The sequence below is a fragment of the Mobula birostris genome, chromosome 11 (genome assembly GCF_030028105.1).
Source record: "Mobula birostris isolate sMobBir1 chromosome 11, sMobBir1.hap1, whole genome shotgun sequence".
Classification (NCBI taxonomy): domain Eukaryota; kingdom Metazoa; phylum Chordata; class Chondrichthyes; order Myliobatiformes; family Myliobatidae; genus Mobula; species Mobula birostris.
This window is the reverse complement of record NC_092380.1, coordinates 88,463,888-88,485,803: the sequence shown is the minus strand read 5'-3', so window position 1 is coordinate 88,485,803 and position 21,916 is coordinate 88,463,888. Positions and strand designations below refer to the sequence as shown.

The window sequence follows — 21,916 nt, the reverse complement described above, 5'->3', positions numbered from 1 at the left end:
ACTGAGCCACAGGCAGAAATATTCCATTCTTTCTGTTTGCAACCACATTCTCATCTGGGAAGGAGAGGTTTTGCAAGGGTAAGTATTTATCATCAGCCGACCTTGTCTTTCCAAGTATATTTAGTCACAAGCTGAAATGTATACAGAGAAAAGTACAAACTGAGCATTTGTGTCCATGTATAGTTTCAGGATACAAAATATTGAATTTTGTAAAATAATTTTCACTTTTTTTTGTCCTAGATAGAATCTTGATCCAAGGTGAAGGAATCTTTCTTTAGATGCAGAGTTTTCTGGAGCAAGTGATTTATGTAAAAATTCAATTACGTAGCATCACAGTACCCCCTCCCTCCCACCATACTAATATTGAATTAATGGAGGAAGCTTTTGCAGTGCCTAGCACTCAGACAATAGCTTAAACATTGAGGTTGTCTTAATCCATTGCGTGACTCTGTCATTTAGCTCAAGGAAATCATTTTACCATGAAGATAATGTTATAGGGTCAACAGTGTGACAATGATCAGTACAATCAGAATTATCACAAACAACATTAATGCAGTCCTGATTCACACATCTATTCCGGCAGAGTAAACAACCTCCCACCATTTAATGATATGTTGTGGAAAGTCGTGGTTGTCAAAAGTTATCCAGCTTACAATGACCAAACTTGATATTCTCACAACCTTGACAACTTTGGGTTGAATATCCACCAGAGGCAAACTTATTCTTGCACAATAGATGCGGAAGGAAAAACGAGGTAACATTTGTAATGATGTTACTTACTTACTTTTAATTTTTTATCTACTTACTTTCTTTCCCTGCAGATTCCTGATCTTTTATTACATCTTATGGATGGAGAGAGGAAGAAAATTGTTTCTGTATCATTTGAATTCTGACTCCTCTCTCTGGTGAAGGTGAAGAGTCTCTGGATATGCTGGTCAACATCCACCATGAAGGAATCCCTCCCATGGATTCAATGAATCTTTCCTAGAAGTTTGTGAAGATTCAGCATGTCATCTAAAACTTTGACAAACTTCTATAGATGTGTGGTGGAGAGTATATTGACTGGTTACATCATGGCCTGGTATGGAAGCATCAATGTCCTTGTGCTGAAAAGCCTACAAAAAGTAATGGATACAGACCAACCCATCACAAGAGGAAGCCCTCCTCACTATTGAGCACATCTACATGAAGTGCAAGACAGCAGTGTCCATCAAAGACCCCACCATCCAGGCCATGCTCTCTTTTCACTGCTGCCATGAGGAAGGTGGTACAGGAGCCCCAGGGACCCACACCACCAGGTTCAAGGATAGTTATTACCCCTTAACCATAAAGCTTGTGAATCAGAGGGAATAACTACACTCACCCCAATACTGAACTGTTCTCACAACTCATGGACTCTCTTTGAAGAACTCTTCATCTCGTGTTCTCAGTATTTATTGCTTATTTATTTATTTATTTATTTATTTATTATTACTATTAATTTTTTTTCTCTTTTTGTATGATGTTTTTTGCACATTGGTTGTTTGTTCGTCTCTCATTGATTTTATTGTTTCTTTGTAATTACCGTGCTTGCCTGCAAGAAAAATGAATCTCAGAGTCTTATTTCTTGACATGTATGTACTTTTATAATAAATTTAGTTTGAACTTTGAAAGCATTTATGGACAGCAGGGGGTTGATATCTGGTTGGTAAGTGACTAAGCTGCATAACATTGTTCATTTGTTACCTATGGGTGAAGGGCATTGAAAGGTATTGGTTCAACTTAACCTGTTTAACCTTTTGTCCAAAGTGCTTTTAGTGGGCTTTGCTTTTGTATTAAAGTACATCTTCTTACCCTTCTTGAGCCAGTAGTTTGTAATTGGCTCATCTCAACTGCTTCAAGTAGGCTTTCCATCACGTATCTTGTCACTGAGCTCTGAAAATCAATGTGTAGATGTCTGACATTACTATAAGTCTGCCAGTCATGATCTTGTAAAGTTTTAACAGAGCAGAACTTTGAACTACAAGGCCTCAGGATAATAGGTGGTTCAAGATTTTTGTTGATTAGGTAACTGACATTGGGATGTTTGGACAACTTTTTCCTAAAGAAGGGGGCCTCTTTGTCTTTATTGTCTTCAGACAATGTAACAATTTCTCAAGCACTCTGTCAGTCAGACAAAAGTCTCAATATGCTCATAGTGAATGTTCAGGAGTGTAAATAAACAACTGCCACTATGGATATATAAGAGTTATATCTTAATACAACACAAAATAAAATAAATCTGATTTATCTTCAAAATCATAGTGACACTACCCACGCACATTGTTATTTTATCCTAATAGGACAGAACTTTTTAGCAGTCACACATGGAAGACAGGAAGTTGCTTCTTGCTCTTTTGAGAGGATCAGCAACCAGAGGCTTATCTATTCAAAGTAAAAATGATTTTCTAAAGGAAACAGAAGTCTTTATTTCTGATTTGTTCAGATTTTAATTACTTTTGGCAGTTTATATAACATTTTTAATGTGAAAACTGGTGCCACAGAGACCTACAAATGAACGCAACCTCCAAATTAAATTTATTTTCACAATTCACATTGATGGTTTATATTGGGGAAGTTGCGAGGTGTTTGACTTATGGTGGTTACAGAATCCACCTCTGTGCTTCTTCAAAGATAGCTGATTAATTATTAAGGTGGTCAACATTTCTCCTTTAATCTGCTCTATTTTTCACTCCTCATTTCTTGGTTTCCTTACAATCTCACCCAGCTTCCAACTATGTGTTCTTGTCATTCATAAGTTCAAAGAAATGTTACCATGTCAAAGGCAGCTATTAGGCCCACTATATTCATATCTAACAACAAAAAGCTACCCAATGTACTTTCACATTCCAACAGTAGATCTGTTAGTAGTTCACAACTCTGAGGTTGTCTGCCTCTATCACATGTAAATTCCAGACACCTACCACCATCAAGGTAAAAACATTTTTCTTCATTTCTCCTCTAATATTTCTTCAATTCTACCACTTACTTCATGCTTTCTGGATTTGGCACCTCCTTGCTATTTATAATTTTATGCTCCTCCATCAGGTCTTATCAGTGCCAAGGAAAACAACCCTATCTCACTCAAAATGAAAGTAGTTAGTGCTGAGAATATTCAACAGGCCAGGCAGCCTCTGTGGAAAAAAACAATTAATATTTCAGTTCAATGTCCTGTCACCAGAACTGGAGACATTACCCCTGTTTTCTCTCCACAGATACTGCTTGATTTGAGTATCTATATCATTCCCATTTTTAGTTCAGGTTTGTAGCATTTTTTATTGTGTGTCATACTCTGCCAGAGCCTTGGCGACCACTTTTCAAGTGGTTGTCTTGGAGGAAAGATTCTGTGAGTGGTCCCCGACGTCCTTCTCACAGCACAGTTTTTTTTTTACAAGGCAGAGTTGCGAGCTCGACACTCAACCCGACACGGATGGAAAGCGTGCTTGGGTGTGGCCCAACTGGGTTCGAACTTGGGAACCTTCGCTCTGGAGTCTGGCACTGATGTTACTGTGCCACTAGCCAGTGTAGCATTTACAGCTTTTTAATTTTTTATTAATAATATACTGTACATATATACTACTTTCAGGAACTGGCAACATCCTCATTCCTCTAAACAGTCAGCGTTCTATTCAAGAATTAGTTTGCACTAACCATCACATAGTTAGCAAGCAGAGTTGTCTATACTGTTTATTTTATGCCTGCACTGTTCCTTGTTCCTTTGATTGCAGTGCAAGTTTCAGAAAAATAAATCATGAATTATTCACAGAAGACAATGGGATGTGTTGCCCACTTCCAAGACAACCCCCTGAAGTCAAGGGTGATTTGGATGCGCTCCATTTCTGACAGTTCCAGGGTGAATAATACATCCTGTGTGGGATTTGTAGATGGCCACAAAAAAAACACGTTAAGCTTGACAGAGTGAATGGATCAGACTGTTGCAAGCTTTTTTCTGCTACTCTGCCTGGCTTCCCCATGCTCCTGGAGAGGTGAACTCCTTGGTACCTTTCCAAATGCTTCTATACTAAAGTGAGTGGTCATTTCGAAGTTTTTTTCCTGTTCTTCTGAAAATTGCTTGGAGCTCAGAGTTGAGTGCTCGCTTCACAGGTCTGAGTAGACGTGTAGACAAGGTCGCCAGGCCATTGGAGCCAGCAGAGCAAGGTCAAATACTCAGTGCTGGGGATATAAAGCCCAGGAGCGCACACTCTCATCAATTTCACTATTCTGCTACTGGAGCTGTAGCATTTTGGTGAGTCAACATTGATAGTATCACTCCAACTGTCTGAGATGCGTCCTCTAAGTTGTTCATGCCTCTGGCACACAAGGAGGGCGGGAATCGCTGCTGCTTGGTGGATAATGGTAAATTTCATCAATGACTAAATTTCAACAACAGTGATGAATTTCATCACCAAAAGGCAGGTCTCACAGAATGGGAAATGATTCATGTTGACCAGGGTAGCATTGTTGATCTTGCTTGCCAGGCTCAGGTGGATGAAGGACTTTTTAAATTCCAGATGTTTATTTGAAAGTCCATCCTCCTGGAGGTTTCAGTGAAGGAATTACAGACAATTTTGTTGTATACAGTATGTAATTATTGGGCAGAATATGTTAAGTGCAACACAAGACATGGCATTTGCTCAAGGATGAAACTTTGCTACTGGACTTGAGCTAATGCTTAGCCAAAACAGAAATGAACTCTTGAATTGAGGACATACATTTGAGCTATAAAATGTAGGTCGTTTACATTTGTCAAGTTAGAACTTTCACATCAGGATTGATTGCCTGTGATGAAGAGTTCACTTTCTTTTACTTCCACAGATGCTGCATGACCTGACCAATCTCACCAGTTTTTACATTTCAAATTGCCAATTTCTCTCATCCATTTTGTTTTCAATTTATTTATGCAGAGGGCTATGATCTTGTGAATGATGTTGGGAATCTACTTCATTGTGATAAATGGTGCCGGTAAATTTAAAGAGAATTAGAATTTAACAAATGGATAAGTAATTATATTTTGACTGGTCAGATTGACTGTGTGTGATTTTCTGGACCTGCATCTTGCTATATATCCAATATTGTAACTGAACAAAATTCTGGTTATATCTTGGCTAAGTAGGTTTCATTTACGTATTTCTGTCCATTTTTACTTTAGTCAATACCAAACTGCAGCGTTAGTGGGAACTATGAAGTTGAGAGTATGCTAATATAAACCATTTTAAGAATTACTTTAACAATACTGAATAATGAGATTTTTTTCATTAATTTTAAACGATCATCTCATGGCTAATGACTCCTATCTTGCATTTTGCACAAAAGGCTTTTGTTGGCTGTGCACCAACTTGAACCAGGACTCTATGAGAGTTTACATACGATTTAAAAAAATCGTTTTCTCATGTTATTTTAGGTGGCTTATCAGTAACACTATATAAACTGACTTTTAAAAAATCTAAACAATCTGGTCTTGGTAAAATTCTGGATTTTCCAATATTAAACAGAACATCTTTATTGTGATAATACCATTTCATATGTAAACCACCCAGAAAGACTTGGGAGAGCAACCAAAAGGAAAATGCATGGGAGATAAACTGTGCTGGTGATGCAAGTAGGAAAGCAAGTACTAGCAATATTTATGGAGCAATACAGATTTTTATATATTAAATGAGTATATGATGGACACATAAAATAAAGAATTTGACTATTTCTCCCACAGTACCATTTGCTATCAGAGCCAGTATCAGATGCACAATGGATGTGAAATTGAGTGCAAAGGCATTAGATATGTAGCACCTCCAAGGGCATAAGGGAACAGTTTTGAAAGTGTTAGTGGATGAATAAAACATTTAAAAATTCCATTGATTCTGCAATGGCTCCTGCAGTTTGGAGAAATATGTGCTGTTTAAGAGGCAGAGAGAAAACATGGAACCACTAATCTGTTAGCCTAACATTAATAATAGGTAAAATCCTGGAATCTATAATGATAGACATAATAGCAGGACACCTGGAATGCTGAGGGTCAGGTAAGTGGCATTCAGGTCTGCTGACCAAGTAGGATAGAAGAGGTCCAAGTACAGTCTCCAGAAATCTATCTCACTTGCCAAGTGGCAAAACTGGACCAAACTTGAATCACTGAAGGATGCTTGACAGTTGCGGCAGGGGCTGAATGCTATTAACTCTTACAAAGTGAAAACAAGAGACATTAGGTGACAAGGTTTCGCTTCCACATGAGCTTAATGCATTCTATGCTCCCTTTGACCATCAAAACATGGGGAAAACTGACCCTGCGATTTCAGTCCGACATGAGAGCATCCTTCAGAATGGTGAACCATTGAGGAACATCCAGCCCAGATGGGGTACCTGGCTGAGTGCTAAAGACCTGTTCTGATCAACTGGTTGGAGTGTCCCTTGATGTCCTGAACCTCATACTTCAGCAGTCTGAGGTACTCACCTGTTCAAGCGGGCTTCAATTATACCAGTGCCTAAGAAAAATGCGGTAACCTGCCTCAATGACTATTGTCCGGTAGCACTTACATCCAAAGTGATGAACTGCTTTGAGAAGCTGGTGATGAGACATATCAATTCCTGTGTGAGAGGTGACTTGGATCTGATCCATTTTGCCTATCGGCACAGCATGGCCATAGCAGACGCCATTTCATTAGCTCTTCACTCAACCCTGGAACATTTGGACAGTGAAGATGCATACATCAGATTGCTCATCATTGACTGCAGCTCAATATTCAATACTATCACCCCCTCAAAGCTAATCAATAAGCTTCAAGACCTTGGTCTTAGTACTTGCTCGGATCCTTGATTTCCTCAATTGCAGATCCCAGTCAGTTTGGATCGGTTACATCATCTCCTCCACAATCTCCATCAGTGCAGGTGCACCACACTCAAAACTTAGCCCCCTGCTCCACTTGCTTTATTCTTATGACTGTGAGGCTAAGCACAGCTCCAGTGCCAGAGGGGATAAGTTCACTTGCCCCATCATTGAACTGCTCCTACAACCTACAGACTAACTTTCAAGGACTCTTCATCTTAAGTTCTAAATATTTACTGCTTATTTATTTATTAATATACTTTTTCTTTTGTACTGCAGTTTGTTGTCTTTTACACACCGGCTGTTAATCAAACCAGCAAAATGTACATACCTGCTTTTAAAACCAATTAGGTCAGAAAGCAAAGAGAGGTAGAAAAACTTTACGTGGTTGATCATAACCAATTAATGACCAGATTACAAAGTATAGTTGTTGCATATTAGTTCCTTTGAACTGTCTTATTTCACCAAATTCTAAGGTAAAAGTTTCAGCTGGCTGTAGCAGCAGTGTAGGGATAGTGTAGCACTTGCTCTGCTTGTAGGGTAAGGGCCAGGAGGGAGATCAGTGGGGAGAGGCAAGTGGACAAAGGAGTCATGTAGACAGCAAAAATAGAGAGTGGGAGATAAAGATATGCTTAGTGGTAGGATCCGTTGAAGTTGGCAGAAGTTATGGGGAATGATATGCTGGATACAGAAGCTCGTGGGGTGCAGGTTGAGAACAAGGGGAACACCCTATTTCCATTATGGCACAGGAAGATGGGGTGAGGACAGATGTGCCGCAAATCGAGGAGATGCAAGTGAAGGCAGTATCAATGGGAGTGGAAGGGAAACCCTGTTCTTTGAAGGAGGAGGATATCTCAGATGTTCTGGAATGGAAGGTCTCATCCTGAGGACAGATGCAGCAGAGAGAAAACTGAAAAAAGGGAATTGCATTTTTTCCAAGTGACATGGTGGAAAGAGGTATAGTCAAGATAGCCATGGGAAATGGTAGTTTAGAAAAGATGTGGACAGACAATTTGTCTCCCGCGGTGGAGACAGAGAGATCGAGAAAGGGAAGAGAGGTGTCAGAGATGGACCAAGTAAACTTGAGGGCAGGTGAAATTTGAAGATAAAGTTGATGAATTGACAAGCTAGGCATGGGTGTAGGAAGCAGCACCAGTGCAGTTGTCAATGTAGCATAGAAAGAGTTGAGAAGCATTACCAGTGTGACAATATTTCCCAGGTACCTTCCCACACATGTGAGACTGACCCAATGTTAGCTTGACAATTTTAAAAAGTGAAAGTATCATTACAATTTCCTTTACAGTAAAATCAATACGCAAATAAAGAAACACATTTAGTTTATTGTGTAGTAAGCCTTGTTTAGAATAGTGTTCAAGTTTTAACTCTAGATTAAGAGCACCACCTGCAGGAACAAAAAGTCAAGGGAGCTTAACAACAGTATTGTCAACAAGTGATGATTAGCTACTCAACCAGAAGTTCCTATTCAGGTATCCAAAAGAAAGTTAATTGTAAATTTGTAATTGTATTATGTAAACATAATTAGACGCACCATAACTCCATTGAATCACACCTTCTGGTTATGCTTGTTCAGTGAAACCATCTATATAACAACCAGCAGAAGAACCTTGTTCAGCTTTTACATTTGAGTCATTAATCATAAAATTCTCACAAATGTACAATAATAGCCCAAGACAATTTTATAGTTTCTTGTGTAATCACCTTACATTTTTAAGACAGCATATTAAAGCAATTTCTCTATGAGCGAATTTTAATAAGGAAATAAATGTATATTATTGAGACTTATGCTAAAAACACCAAAAAAAATTAAACAGCAAACTGTATTTTAAAAACTGGAGGTTAGTATACTCTACATTTTGAAGGTCTGAAATCAATGTGAAAACTAAAGTGTTGCTAAATGAATGTGTAATGAGACTTCAGTGCTTCAAAATTTTAAATATTGTGAAGTGATGAATCTAATTTTTTACTAATTCAGTTTTTCTACTGAAAGGGATTTATGTCTTAAAAATATGAAGCTGAGTTTGCTGCCTTTTCAGCAGAATCTGCTGGATTTTTCACTTTTTACACAAGATTTATAGAAAAGTATAAAATAAATGAAAATATTTTCAGTCATTAAGAAATAGTTTATTGTTCACCTGCACACAAGTTCCCATTTTTCCCACAAGGATTTTAAACTGCATTTTCGTGACCTGATCACACATAAAAAACATTCTGAGAACCATTTTATACAGTACCGTCTGAAATATACAATCAATACAACAGTCATTTGTTTTAATACAATTTATTTTCTTTCCAGGAATTATATTCAAGGTGTGATAGTTATAATACTCTTTTTTTAAAGCTTTGTTCCACAGCTCATTTTATTTTCCATCAACTAAATTTGCACAAATGAACCCACCCAGCCCCCCAATGAAACTAGATGTGCGCCAATTTAAAACGGTCTGAAGCAGAAATTAGATATTTTTTACTAATGGTTACCATTATGGAGAGCGTCTCTGCATTTTCGTTAATAAATGACACTGGATTGTGCGAAGGACATGTTTTGCTGGTCCAAACTCCGGTTGTAGTTTTAAAGTAGATTCATACCACTGCATTGCTTTGTCGTACTCTTCCTGTGAGGCAGACAAACAATTTATAACAACCTGAAAGCATGAATAATCACTTTATATTATCAAAGAGCTTTCCAAGTGTTACCTTGATTATATCCCTCCGCTAATTTAGTAAATTAGTTTGCTTCAACTCTTACCATCTTTTCACCAAGGATGCGTGACTATTTTAGACCAACTTTTACCAACTCTGCCTTCAGGATCACCCCACAAGGTCTGGATAGTACAGTCTCCTTGTTTCATCTTGCTCTGATCTTAACTACTTGTTGGAATTCTTATTAGGTGTAAGTATTTGCTGTTTTAATCTGGATCCCAGCTGGTTCTTAATTTTCATTAGAATATGTAGGACAATCTTTGGTCCAAGTACAAACAGAACATCCTGTGTTATTAGATTCTTCAGATTGTGGTGCTTGTTTCTTCTCTTTCTCCAAACCTTTGAACTTAATTTATTGCACTCTATTTCCAATACGTATTCATCCCTATGTACCATTTTATTCATCTACAAATAGTACATCTGACTACAACCTCTCTAGATGCAGCTTGCTTTATTGATGGTGACTGGGCTTTCTTCTATTCTAAGCATTACAGCAAATATACTCTTTCATGCTTACCTCATCCAGTGTAACACATTCCCTTAACAGAAAAGGATGTTTCCTCATATTGCAGAGAAAATTTAGGTAACTACTTTGTGAATATCTGTGTTCCCTCTAAAATTATTATCCATAACTGGATGCAGTTCATTGGAGCAAGTCCACCCCTCAGTTCTCCTTTGGTCTCTACACTGTCCCCACGAGATTCAAAGGAATAAGGATTCCATCTTGGGTAACTTATAAACACAAGAAATTCCGCAGGTGCTACAAATCCAAAACAGCACAATCAAAATGAGTTCCCGCAGCATTTTGTGTGTGTTGCCTTGGGTAATTTGGCTTCTGTAATACCTATGTTTCCTATGTGGTTCAATGTATTCATAAGTAACGGATGTCTGTCACTGTCTGATGTTTGGTTATTATCTGACTTTGGAACCTGTAAGGAAACCAAACAGTGACAATTTCTTCCATTTTGCTTTCAAAAGTTCTAGCTGTATCCATATTGGTGACATAAATTATAGTTATTGGGTACATTTCATCTAGGTATCACGTGTATGGGCAGAAACATCTAATCTACACCGTTCTTTATATTGCATTGGGAAACTTGAAGAATAAGCTCAGTACAGAGCTTAATCCAGTTTCTAAATGCAAGATAAAGAACAATGTGGATTAGATGCATAGAGGCAAATCAATTATATACAAAAATATTCCCACATCAGTTCTTCAAACATTTGTGTACTTTGAAATAGCCAATGCATGGTTGCACTTTCTTGAACACACTTGGATGAAATCAATGTAAATAGGAAATCAGCCACATCAACAGAACATGAAAAATGTAGCAACAAATATTGTCACTTACCATTCCTACGTAGACATTAGCCAGGGTAAAGTGATTGACAACAAAATGTGGTGCGATTTCCACTGCCATAGAAGCAACAACAAGAGCATCGTCCCACAGTTTTGCATTGTGAAAAATGTTTGCCAAGCTGATGAGAGGTACATCCTGCTCAAATAAAAAACAATGCATTTAAAAGGATAAACACAGCTCTATTTGTATAATACCTTTCATGTCAATTTCAGACTAAACCAGCATGGTGAAACATTCAAGTACAGTCACTTCTAGTGCAAGAAGAGAAACTATGAGGTTTGAGGTCAGGTTACTTCTTCACAATTGGGATCACCAAGTAATCGGCAAACTTTAGAGGCAGGTTCAAAAAATAATGTACCAAAATTTAGTAATGCTGATTAAAAACTAAAGATGCTTTATTTAGCTAATTATAGAACCATGAATAAAGAAATAACAATAGTTTCATTTCTATTGTCTGACACAATTAAATGGTTTCTATTAACATTTTAGGATGGCATCAGCTTCTCCTTTCCACATCTCCTCCTCCTCTCACTTTTGAAAGCTTAGTGACATAGTGATAGGCAACTAGGTGTGATGGTTGTTTGGGTGCAACAGTGGTATTACAAAATCTGAAAAGCTTTATACGCTGATGAAAACCATTTTGTTGATCAAAAATGTCCAGGCCTTTGGAGCTTACAGTTTACATTTGTCAAAACAACATGCAGATTAGACAATAACATAAGCAACACCTCACCACTGCATCCAGCTACTCCCAGACTCCTCCTCCTGTGCCAGCTCGACTATATAAAAGAGCAAGGAATCCTTGCCATATGACAACAGTTTCCTCAAAATGTTAAACTTCCTGAAGCACTGATCATTCTTCCCCCTTCCCCAGATTCATTATTTGCATCTTAAATCCTCGTTTATTTAGTAAATTACAAACACAAGATATTCTGCAGATGCTGGAAATCGGGAGTTATGTTCACAAAATGCTGGACGAATTCAGCAAGTCAGGCAGCATCTATGGGGGAGGGGGAGTAAGCAGTTGATGATTCAGTATGAAGTATCAACTGCTTATTGTCTTCCATAGTCCCTCCAGCATTTTGTGTGTTTTGTAAGTTGGTTTATTACTGTCACAATGTGCCAAGGTACACCGAAAAAACTTGCTTTGCATACTATTCATTACAACAGTGCATTGAGGCAGTATAAGGCAAGTATGAGCAAGTATTTACTGTACACAACAGCAATAGTGTTTATGCTCCGGCTAAGCCTTCTCATCCTCCTGTTCAGTTATTCCAACGGACATGTACCTTTCTTCATTGTGCTTCCTTTTGGAAGCATCTATGCAGTCTGCCTCAATCACAGTCTGTAAACATGAATTCTGTAACTTAAATACTAAGTGAAGAAGCCTCTTCTGAATTCCTATTGAAATTATTAGCAACAATCATAGTACCCCAAATTCCTCCCTCCAATTCCCCTTACAATCGTCAATTAAAATCTTGAAGACCATCAGACCACCCTTTAGTGTTTTCTTTTTCAGAAAATGAAGCAGAAGACTATTCAATTTTTTTTTTAATGATGGTTTACATTTTGTGTCATTTTAACAATCTTCCTTTTAGGCCATTGGTCTCCTGTGGACTCATCTTGACTCTTCTTAACAACCTTCTCCTACCCAACATCCCACGTCTTTTCACTATTTTATATGGCCTCTTTACTTCTCATTTCCTTTGATTCCATGCCTCCTCTTATGTTACAGCCAATTCTATTGCCTTCAGGAATACAGCCTGTCATAAAAGATCCAGTGTCGATGTTCATTATTAGGATCGGTGCTGAAGTTGAGGCTGACAAAGCAACACCAGTGGAGACAGAGGATTCTTCAGGTTTATAAATATGGTCTATGACATACTTGTAAAAGCTGGCCCCTGATTAAATCCCACCTGCAAGGAGCAAGCTGTCTTTCCCATTTCTCCAGGCCTAGGGCCAAGAATGTAAAACAATTTGAAGGCACCTCAGCTGGCTCTGCACACAATAAATCATGTGACCCATGCTGCACAACTGCAAATGAGAAATAATTTGTCAGGATTTTTGCCGACTAGAATAATGCAGCTTGTAGACAGACTTCTGTCTTCTAGGATGTGCCTTGTGCATCAGTGATTTGACTGAGTCCACCTTAATAAAATTGTAGCTTCAACCTTTTTTATTGGCAAGAAATATGACACAAATTCAGAGTTACAAACTTCCGTTGGCTCCTCCAAATGGAAAGTCAATGTTCCACTCTTAAGCAGTGGGATTGCATTACTTAATTTGCGATAACATTTTATTTTCAACTTTCTTATAACTCTAACAATTAGATTAACCTAAATACTCACCTCCACTCTCACAATTTCTCTGTCAAAGAGAAAGTCCTTTCTCTTTGGTAAGGCACTCCTGCTTTTTCTGTAAACCTCTGCATATCTTTATGTATTTCTCTCACTCCTTTTTGAAAGGTGACTGCATCTGCTTCCAACAATCTTTCAGTCAGTCAAATGAAGATTATTTTTCATATAATCTCCTTGCACTCACATTAAATCTGCAACCTTTAGTTCATACTGTCTCTCCTCAGTCCTCCTCCCAAAATGATTTTACTAAGTCCAATGTCTGGGCTGGTCCAGGAATCTGTTAGTATTCTCATAATATATTTTTGAGCTTCTTGTCACCCATAAAGTTTAAATTATGTTCCACGTTAATAAATCCTGGCCACAAAGATGACTGCGTTCTTGGAAGAAGCAAACAAATTCTCAGAGAATCAGGGTTTTACTACTGGGTTGATTAATGACAAAGACTGAAGAAACAGAAGGCAAATTCAGTCATGGAGATATGTTTGGTTCACTTGTTACTTAACATGAAGCAGAAATGAACAAAGCAAATTGATGGATACTAAAAGGTGTCTGTCACACCAGGTCATGGTGAAGTTATACCTGGAATAATGTGTATAGTTCAACATGATGCAACACATGGGGTCATTGCAGAATACAGAGAACATTAATTAGGATTATTAATAATATTCAGGATGGTGCCAATAAAGGGATTGGGTAAAGTTTTCTGCTCCTGCTTTTGTTCCTTTATCAAAGAATAAATAGATGCAACAAAGAAGATAAAACTTTTTCAGATACTTGGCATGATACAGAAATAAAAACACAGTTATATTATTAGCATGGGTAAGGGATGAGATGGTACAAGGTTGAGTATTGTGAAAAAAATTAGGACACATCTGCCACATTAAGATGAGCAGAATAACGCAGAAGGATTGTATGGAAGACCAGAAATTAACTTCCACAATAGGTTGGAATTGCACTGCGTCTGGTGCACAGCTCATGCACTGTGAAGGTAATTACTAGATTCAGAATTGTGCCCCTCAGCTTCTGCACCCTTTGCAAACAAATCCTAAGCAATCAAATATTATTTTTATTCAAGTGAAAGGAAAACAATGTCTCAATACTGCAGCTTGTACTCATGGATACTCACCAAAGACACCCACTGATGTGTGATGGGCAAACCAGCAGTATAAAGGTTTGTGTCAAGTCTGCACAAAATGCAGCAAGAGTGAAATCAAGTACATGTTCAACATACCTGACAGATTTTCTAATTTTACTGCAAATGCACTGGCTTAGCAGCAATCTTATGTATATATTGGACCGTTGTAAAAACATTTATTCACAAAAAGATCATCTGGCTCACTGACCCAGGTTACAGTAACCTCAAATTAAAACTTGACTTTTTCATTAGGTCATGCTACAAGCCAATTCTCACCTTCATGTGGTAAGGAGCAAAATGTAGTGCTTGACGTAGACAATCAATAGCTTTTTTCCCTTGACCTTTAACCCTCCAATAGAGTGCTGCCATACTTGTAATTACCCAGGATGTTTGATTCTATTAAAATGATCAAAAAATTAGTTGACATAACTTGAAAAGTTTTACATTCAAGTAATGTTCATTTTCACAGAAAACATTGTTTTTCATTAGATTTCGTCCCTATAAACAATACTTCTATTTCTATGCTAAGTTCAGATTGAAGTGCATATCACTGGCTTAAAATGAATATTCACAGCTATTAACAAAGCACACATGTAAGGAGTGTGAGCTGGTATTACCTTGTAATAGGTCACGAAGAGATCTGCAAGAATGGACATGATGATTTGCTCTTAAGCTTTCATCTTACAAAACTTCTGGTGGCAAGAAGTTTTGGATCTCCTATCACAAATGACTCTGTTATAAGCTGTAGATTCTAACCCACATTCAATTTTATTCTATGGTTCAACATATACACAGGCAGGTTAAATCAATCACTCCTTTGTAGACAAAAATCAAAAAAACACCTTTCTTTTTGGCAATAGTTAGAGAATGCAGTGATCTGTTACCAAGGAGTGCTGAATAGCAGTAAAGATCAGTAATATATTTCTACATAATACATCCTGATTTTCCTATACTAATTTCCATATTTAACATGCATCTTAAATTGTTTCTATGATTAATTCTATACTTCATAAGATATATATCTATAACTGCAATTGACACTTGAATGTGGCACTTTGACTTTTAGAACTATAGCCCAAATAAAATTATAGCCAGCAACTCACTTTTTCTAATTCTTTGGCTATTCGTGTTCCAACCTGCTCAAAAGGTTGAGGTGGATACTTTCCTTTGCCCAGGTTTTGTAAAGCCTATCGGAAAGCAAACAATCTGTTATTACAGTTTATATTAATGTAAAATAGCACTTTCTCTTAATACACATTTTCTATTTTTGTTAAGTTCATGTCCTGTGATTGGTAATCCTCCTGTTGATGAAAAAGAGCTTCCTTTTTATTCTAAAATCTCTTAAATTTCCTATGTCTTCTATACTTGAAATTATCTAGACTTTACAAAACAAATTAAAATTTTAACCATATTCAAGATATGTATACTAAAATTGTAAATGAAGGTCAAGCCTGGAGGGAAAACAGTAAATTTACTATACTTGTTATACTTATAATATTTATTCTGGTTAATTGGGACATTGATTAATTGGGCAGCCACTTATTTGAAGCAACTCTCAAAGAACAAAAACAGCCGGGATTCTATTCCTTTACTTCCGACACTATGCTACTTAATTTGGACAGGAAACTGTTGCCAAACAGTTTCTAACTAGCGTCATGGCATGCAGGGCTGTTAGACACTATACCATGCAGAGAGTGAACAGTTTTTAAATAGCATCACCTGCATGTGTTTTTGTTCAAAAAGCAAAAATTTCTGGTGAGTAGTAAGCAGCAAGACAATTCAGAACAGTTTTGCTTACTGTGGTTTCAAGCATTCTGGCTGGGAGATGTCAGAAAGAGCCAGGAGTGAAAAGAAATAGCGAAATGATTTCACCACTGCAACAAATTAGAAACTAAAAAGAATTTGGAAGTATCAATAATCATCTTGAATGTTACAAAGAAAATGAATATTTGGAGTACGTAATCATTGAAAGCATTGTTTGAAGGCAGTTCATTATCTGTACTAGGTGTCTGCACTGATTTTGTTCATTTACAGTCAAGCAAAAGAACATGGCAACATACACTGTATGAATTCCTCTGTTGATAACTATTAGGAACTAATACAGTTTTATAGTACTGAAGTCATTTTGGTAATGCTCTACTGTGGTCTGTATTTTATTTAAATACATAATTTGTTACTCAGTTAAATGTAATTTGTTTTTTTGTTTATTATCTTTTTAACTATTTCCATGAAACTTCAGCTAATTGGCTACTTAACTGGCCCAAAATCTACTGCCCCGATGTGTTCCAATTAACTGGAATCCCTTGTATTAAATTTCATGTTAAGTGACAGATTTTAATGACTAAATAATTATCTTCATGTAACCTGTACAACTGCAATACAATCCATGGTAGAAACAACTTCATGAAGTATTAATCTCATACTCCCTCTATCATTTTACCTAAGGTATCCAAACAACTAGCACTTCACAAGATATCTATGCAGAGATTTCAAAAAAAATGGCAAAATGTGTTTCCAGACTTCTGTTTTACTTGTGCATAGATCTAGCCAGTTTAAAACTTTTAAATCAGACAAAAATGCAAACTTTAAACAAGGCTGAGCAGAATAATACATTGAAAGAAACATTTTATTAACTGTCAACATCCCTTAAATCCAAACTTCTACATTTCTAAATGATCTCTACATTTGAATTAATTTTGTCAGCCCACAATACATGGTACTTGCTGTTGTGGTTAGATATTAGACTGAATTATCCTGGACTAAGTACACTGCCCAGACTTGTATGCAGTACTCATCCACATGGATTAACTCTTTCCAGATGTGGAAGACAAATCAAGCCCAAAAAGGATCTGAGCTGTGGGCAGCCTCTGAAAGCATATCCTGTGGCCACATTACTGGAATGTATTGATACTCTTTGACAGATCACAGCTGCCATGTGTTTCTGATTAATCTTTAAATCCCTAATGGTCAGAGATGTATAAGATTTCTTAAAGAGGTACAAATTTATTAATAAATTTTATGTATTAAAATACCCCTTTGGCAGACTCTTGGAATCAAGGATAATTTGCTTTCATTATGGTTCTACAGGTCTGAGATGCCAATGAAATAAATGCAAAAAACTCCAGCACCTGCATTCTTCCTCATGGAATAAAAGCTGATAGGCTGAATGTATCACCACCCTCACCTGAATCTACCTATCGCCCGCCAACTCTTGTTCTACCTCTTCCCTCCATCTTTTTATACATGAAGGATCATTAAGGATGAAGGATCCCAACCCAAAACGTTGACTATCTATTTCCCTCCTGCCTGACCCACTGACTTCCTCCAGCTTCTTTGTGTGAGGCTGGATGCCAAGTATGCTCGCGGTCATCTCCAGCAGGAGAGTGTTCTGTTGTCCAGTGCCACTGTGGAAAGTGAAATGCCAGTTTTGTATTTCTACATGGAAGCCCAAGCCACACTGGAGACAAAACGGTTGAAAGACAGGTTCTGTGCAGAGCCAGTTCTTGATGAGCACTATCTGCATCACTGGAAATTGGCCACATTATGCTCTTTGCAATACAGAATTCTTACTGGATGTCACATGATGGAAAACTGTTTGATTACTTTGCAGTACAGAATGAAAGTTTCTGCAGAGTAATGTCATAGTTGATTAACACAGCACTTGAAAACCATTGTTAATTCAACACATTTAATAAAATCAGGAAGAGCATTTTGAGAGCTTCAAGACAGAACCTGCACCTACAGCTCAGCATACCTCTCTCAGTTGCTTTTCTCCAGTATAATGTATACTGAGTCGACTTGCCACACCATATAAATGATCCAAGGTGTGCATGCTGGCATGGAGGTTAGCATTACAAACTGGTTCCACAGCTGGCTCTTGCAGGGATGTGGCAAAGTCAATATGTTCTGTAATGCTAAGAAGTAATTAAAAAAATAAATCATATTTTTAAAAACAACCAAATCACTGGAATTTGTGTTTGTGCTGCAGTTACACACATAACGCTTCTTCAGTAGTGTGGTGAAATGTGGCAAATTGTAAAGCATCACTGCTATATTAGTTCTGTACCAATAATGTATTATGATTAGTTCTTTTTTTCATTAATATCTGAACAAAGAAGGTTTCAATATTCTAGTATATCCTATAAGCAGAACTAAGTCTGTTTACTTTGTGTAAAAAGAAATTGGCACATCATTTTATTTTACAGCATGGAAGGAAGAAATTTTATTTAGTCTTAATTAGATCCACTCTTTTGCTCTTTCCCTACCATTAGTTTCCTTCTAATATCTGACCTTTTAAAGTTTCCCATTGCATTTACATTCACCACCTTAATCTGCAGTTCATTCCAAGTTCTAACCACTTGTTGCACAAAATAGTGTCAAAGTGGCCCAAAGTTTCTTCTAAAATCTCTGTCCGTTAGTCATCGTCAATCATTCCTTTTAGTTTAATCCCTCTCAAAATCTTTCATAATTTTCAAAACTTTAATCAAAACATTTCTATCTTGAGAATAACCACCTAAATTCTCCTGTAGATCTACAACCTTTGAACCCTAGAACAATTTTAGTCAATCTGCACTGTTATTTCTCCCCTTCTTCCCTTTTCTAAACTGTGGTGCTCCGATTGACATCCACTATTTCAGGCATAGCTGTAATGGTATTTGGCTTTATCATAACCTAAGCTTTTGTAGTCTATGTCTCTATTCATAAGAGGATGCAATAATTTATATTGGTCTACATTAATAAAATATTTCATGATTATAAAAACTCAATTTATTAGCAGCTTTTGTAGGTAAAGTTAAGAATTTTATCTTAATGCTTATTTTCCACATCCTCTCTCTTAATATCTAAAGTTTAGGATACATAAAAGTGGATCAAATATTTTATTTATAACTAAACCACTAAGAGAGTTAAAAAGTGTACATTAGAAATGAACAAATTTTACCTCCTTCACAACAAAAATTATATAGCTGTGCATCCTGCTTATGCGTTGTGCTACAGATTTGATTAACTCAGCATGGACGAATTGGGTTGAAAGACCTATCACCATGATGTCATTTTATATAAAATGGCTTAGTACCAGACAACAAGACTAAATCAATGGCAAATTTCCACATTCTTAATTTTAAAAGGTACAGTAGTTGTGTCAATACAGAAATTAATTGGGAGGCAACAATGCTGCAAAGTATATTAGATAGAAGAGGTCAGTAATTTAAAAAAAAATCAAATAACACAACCAGGGTTTGAACAGCAAAGGTGCATTAAATAAATACCAGGAATTTCTCCCTACCCCCCAAATTAACCAGTTTTTCATACAAAGACAAAACATAGTAATTTATTATTATAGCGATTTTTTAATTTACATCTGAATTGTCCATCTCAGACACATTGGTCAACAAAGTAACTTCAGGTTGCATAAAAAAGTGAAATTTAAAGTGAAAAAAACTGTAATAGCTACTTACAGAAAACACAAATAAAATATTATGCTTATTGACAGTTTAAAGAATTATCTATCACTTTATTTTATTTTAGTTACTTTGGATAAGATAACAGCCAGTGCTAAACTAGGACTGAAAATAGGCCTTGGTATTTAAAGCCTATTAGCCCAAGTTGAGTTGTTAAAAGATGGTGGATTAAAAATATTATTCCTTTGTTCAAGAAAGGCAATAAATAGACATAGTCCTGGAAGTTGTAGATTAGTGAGTCTTACATCAATTGTGAGCAAAATATTGAAGAGTATTTTTAAAAACAGGACTTATGAGCATTTGGAGAAGCATAGTCTGACAGTGGTGTCTGAAAAGAGGATGCTGTCCAAGTTGCATGCCATCTTGGACAATGTCTCCCATCCACTACATAATGTATTGGTTGGGCACAGGAGTACATTCAGCCAGAGACTCATTTCACCGAGATGCAACACTGAGCGTCATAGGAAGTCATTCCTGCCTGTAGCCATCAAACTTTACAACTCCTCCCTTGGAGGGTCAGACACCCTGAGCCAATAGGCTGGTCCTGGACTTATTTCCTGGCATTTACATATTACTATTTAATTATTTATGGTTTTATATTGCTTTATTTATACTCTATTCTTGGTTGGTGCAACTGTAATGAAAACCAATTTCCCTTGGGATCAATAAAGTATGACTATGACTAATTAGAGACAGTCAGCATGGCTTTGTGAGGGGCTGGCTATGCCTTATGAACCTGATTGAGTTTTTTGAGGAAATGGCAAAACAAATGATGAAGGTAGAACGGTGGATGTGGTGTATATATATTTTAGTAAAGTGTTCAACAAGGTTCCCCATGGTAGGCTCATTCAGAAAGTCAGGAGGCATGGAATTCAGTGACACCTGGCTGCATGGATTTAAAATCGGCTTACCCACTGAAGATAGAGGGTGATAGTAAATAGAGCATATTTTTCCCCGGAGATTGGTGACCAGTGGTGTTTCACTGGGATCTATTCTGGAACTACTGCTCTCAGCGATTTTTATAAATAACTTGAGTGAGGAAGTGGAAGGATGGGTTAGTTATTTTAGATGACACAAAGGTTGGTGGTTTTGTAGATAGTGTAGAAGGCTGTCAACGGTTACAAAGGGACATTGACAGGATGCAGAGCTGGGCTGAGAAATAGCAGAGACTGTTCAATCTGGAAAAGTATGAAGTGATTCATCTTGGAAGATCAAAGCAGAATACAGGTTAATGGTAGGACTTGGAAGTGTTGAGAAACCGAGGGATCTTGGGGTTCTCATCCACAGATCCCTCAAAGTTACAGCACAAATCGATGTGTTGGCCTTCAATAGTTGAGTGGATTGAGTTCAAGAACGTTGTGGTAGTATTGCAAATCTATAAAACTCTTGTTAGAGTACACTTAGAGTATTTTACTCAGTTCTGGTTACTTCAATATAGGATGGATGTGTAAGTTTCAGAGAAGGTCAAAGTAATTTTATTATCGATATAAGTATATGTACATTGAGATTCATTTTCTTGCAGGCATTTACAGGAAAATAAAGAAATTCAATAGATTATAAAAAATTATACAAAAAGACTGATAAACACCAATGTGCAGAAGACAAATTGTGCAGGTATTAAAAAGAGTAAATAAATAATACTGAGAACATAAGTTGTAGAGTCTTTGAAAGTGAGTGGAGTTGTGGAGTCAGTTTACTGTTGAGGTGAGTGAAATTATCTACATTGGTTCAGGACCCAGATGGTTATAGGGTGATGGTTATTGTTGCTGTCAAATCTGTATTGACTAGAGTCTGCAAGTGAGGAAATTGCACAGGGAGGTATCAATGCCTAGGTCTTGGAGTTGAGTTTCAAGGGGATAAGAGTGCTGAAAGCTGAGCTGTTGTCAATGAAAAGCATTCTGATGTATGTATTTTCATTGATCAAATGTTCCAGAGCAGAGTGAAGAGGCAATGAAAGGGCATCTGCTGTTGACCTGTTATGATGATAGGCAAACTGGAGCAGATCCAAGTCACTTCTCAGGAGTTGATATACTTCATGACCAACCGCTCAAAAC

General features: G+C 37.1%; 1 protein-coding gene across 3 annotated transcripts in view; it reads right to left on the bottom strand.

The window, feature by feature from the left end:
- Positions 1-8,693: 8,693 nt before the first annotated feature.
- Positions 8,694-21,916, bottom strand: part of ttc17 (tetratricopeptide repeat domain 17) — an 81,077-nt gene continuing 67,854 nt past the window's right edge. For 2 of the 3 annotated variants that reach the window (XM_072272681.1, XM_072272680.1), the window contains exons 21-25: positions 18,158-18,317; positions 15,507-15,590; positions 14,680-14,799; positions 10,903-11,046; positions 8,694-9,462 (exon numbers count right to left, since the gene is read on the bottom strand). In XM_072272681.1, the coding sequence (XP_072128782.1) occupies positions 9,331-9,462; positions 10,903-11,046; positions 14,680-14,799; positions 15,507-15,590; positions 18,158-18,317 (640 nt within the window). In that variant the 3' untranslated portion in view covers positions 8,694-9,330. Of the gene's footprint in view, positions 9,463-10,902; positions 11,047-13,259; positions 13,387-14,679; positions 14,800-15,506; positions 15,591-18,157; positions 18,318-21,916 lie in introns of those variants that run through there. The other variant, XR_011887798.1, reaches the window with a different exon arrangement.